This window comes from Bison bison, unplaced genomic scaffold (genome assembly GCF_000754665.1).
Source record: "Bison bison bison isolate TAMUID 2011002044 unplaced genomic scaffold, Bison_UMD1.0 scf7180017864289, whole genome shotgun sequence".
Taxonomy (NCBI): domain Eukaryota; kingdom Metazoa; phylum Chordata; class Mammalia; order Artiodactyla; family Bovidae; genus Bison; species Bison bison.
The window spans coordinates 11,380,610-11,381,372 of record NW_011494861.1 but is presented as its reverse complement, the minus strand read 5'-3'; the positions used below and the strand labels follow the sequence as shown (position 1 = coordinate 11,381,372).

Below are 763 nucleotides of genomic sequence, written 5' to 3'. Positions count from 1 at the left end.
CCAGTTGACCTCCGCCCCGTGCGCCAGAGCCGCCGCCAGGGCGGGAAGGTCGCGGGTGCGTGCCGCGCGGTGCGCCAGCAGCCCCGGATGCAGCTCGCGCACGTCTGCCAGGCCCCAGGTCTCCGCCTCTCCGTCCGCCTCGCCGCTGGACTCCTCCGACTCTGCACCCTCTGCGAGGACAGGGCGATCAGGGCCGGTAAACCGGCCCGGAGCGGGGGAGGCGCAGGGCGGGAGATGGGGAGCCGCGCACTCACCCTCCTCAGCGACGCGGTCCACCACAGAGCCCACGCCGAAGGCCAGGACATCTGAGCTGCCGTCGGAGCTGCCCCCTAAGCCGCTGTCGCTGCTCAGACCTGCAAAGTCCACAGCCAGAGGGGGTCCTGAGAGCGTCTGGGGGAAGGCTGGAGGGCCGCCCACACTCCCGGGGATGCTGCCTGGAGCAGGATCAGTCCCCACTAGCGGGCAGAGGAGAGCCCTGCCCAGGATGGGAGGAAAGGTGAGGAAATCAAGTGACAGCTCAACAGAGTCAAGGATTAAGCGCCCCCTAGGAGCACAGCCGTGGGTGTGATCCCCACCCTCGCTCAGGCCGGCCCTAGCAGGACGGATGGGCCGAAGCGCCGCCATAATGCAAGCGGGGAGGTCTCCATCCAGACGCGGTTCCAGGCAGCAGTGAGCCGCACCCAAGAGCAGCCCTCACAGAAGAGCCCAGAGCTGAGGGACGGCGAGGCGGCGCCCTCTGCTGCCCGAGGGCCCCCGCTCACCC

The 763-nt window shown here is 69.9% G+C and overlaps 1 protein-coding gene across 1 annotated transcript in view; it reads right to left on the bottom strand.

The window, feature by feature from the left end:
- Positions 1–763, bottom strand: part of ACAP3 (ArfGAP with coiled-coil, ankyrin repeat and PH domains 3) — a 14,634-nt gene that overhangs the window by 3,127 nt on the left and 10,744 nt on the right. The window contains exons 18-19 of the mRNA XM_010850227.1: positions 255–475; positions 60–170 (exon numbers count right to left, since the gene is read on the bottom strand). Coding sequence (XP_010848529.1) covers positions 60–170; positions 255–475 — 332 coding nt within the window. The remainder of the gene's footprint in view (positions 1–59; positions 171–254; positions 476–763) is intronic.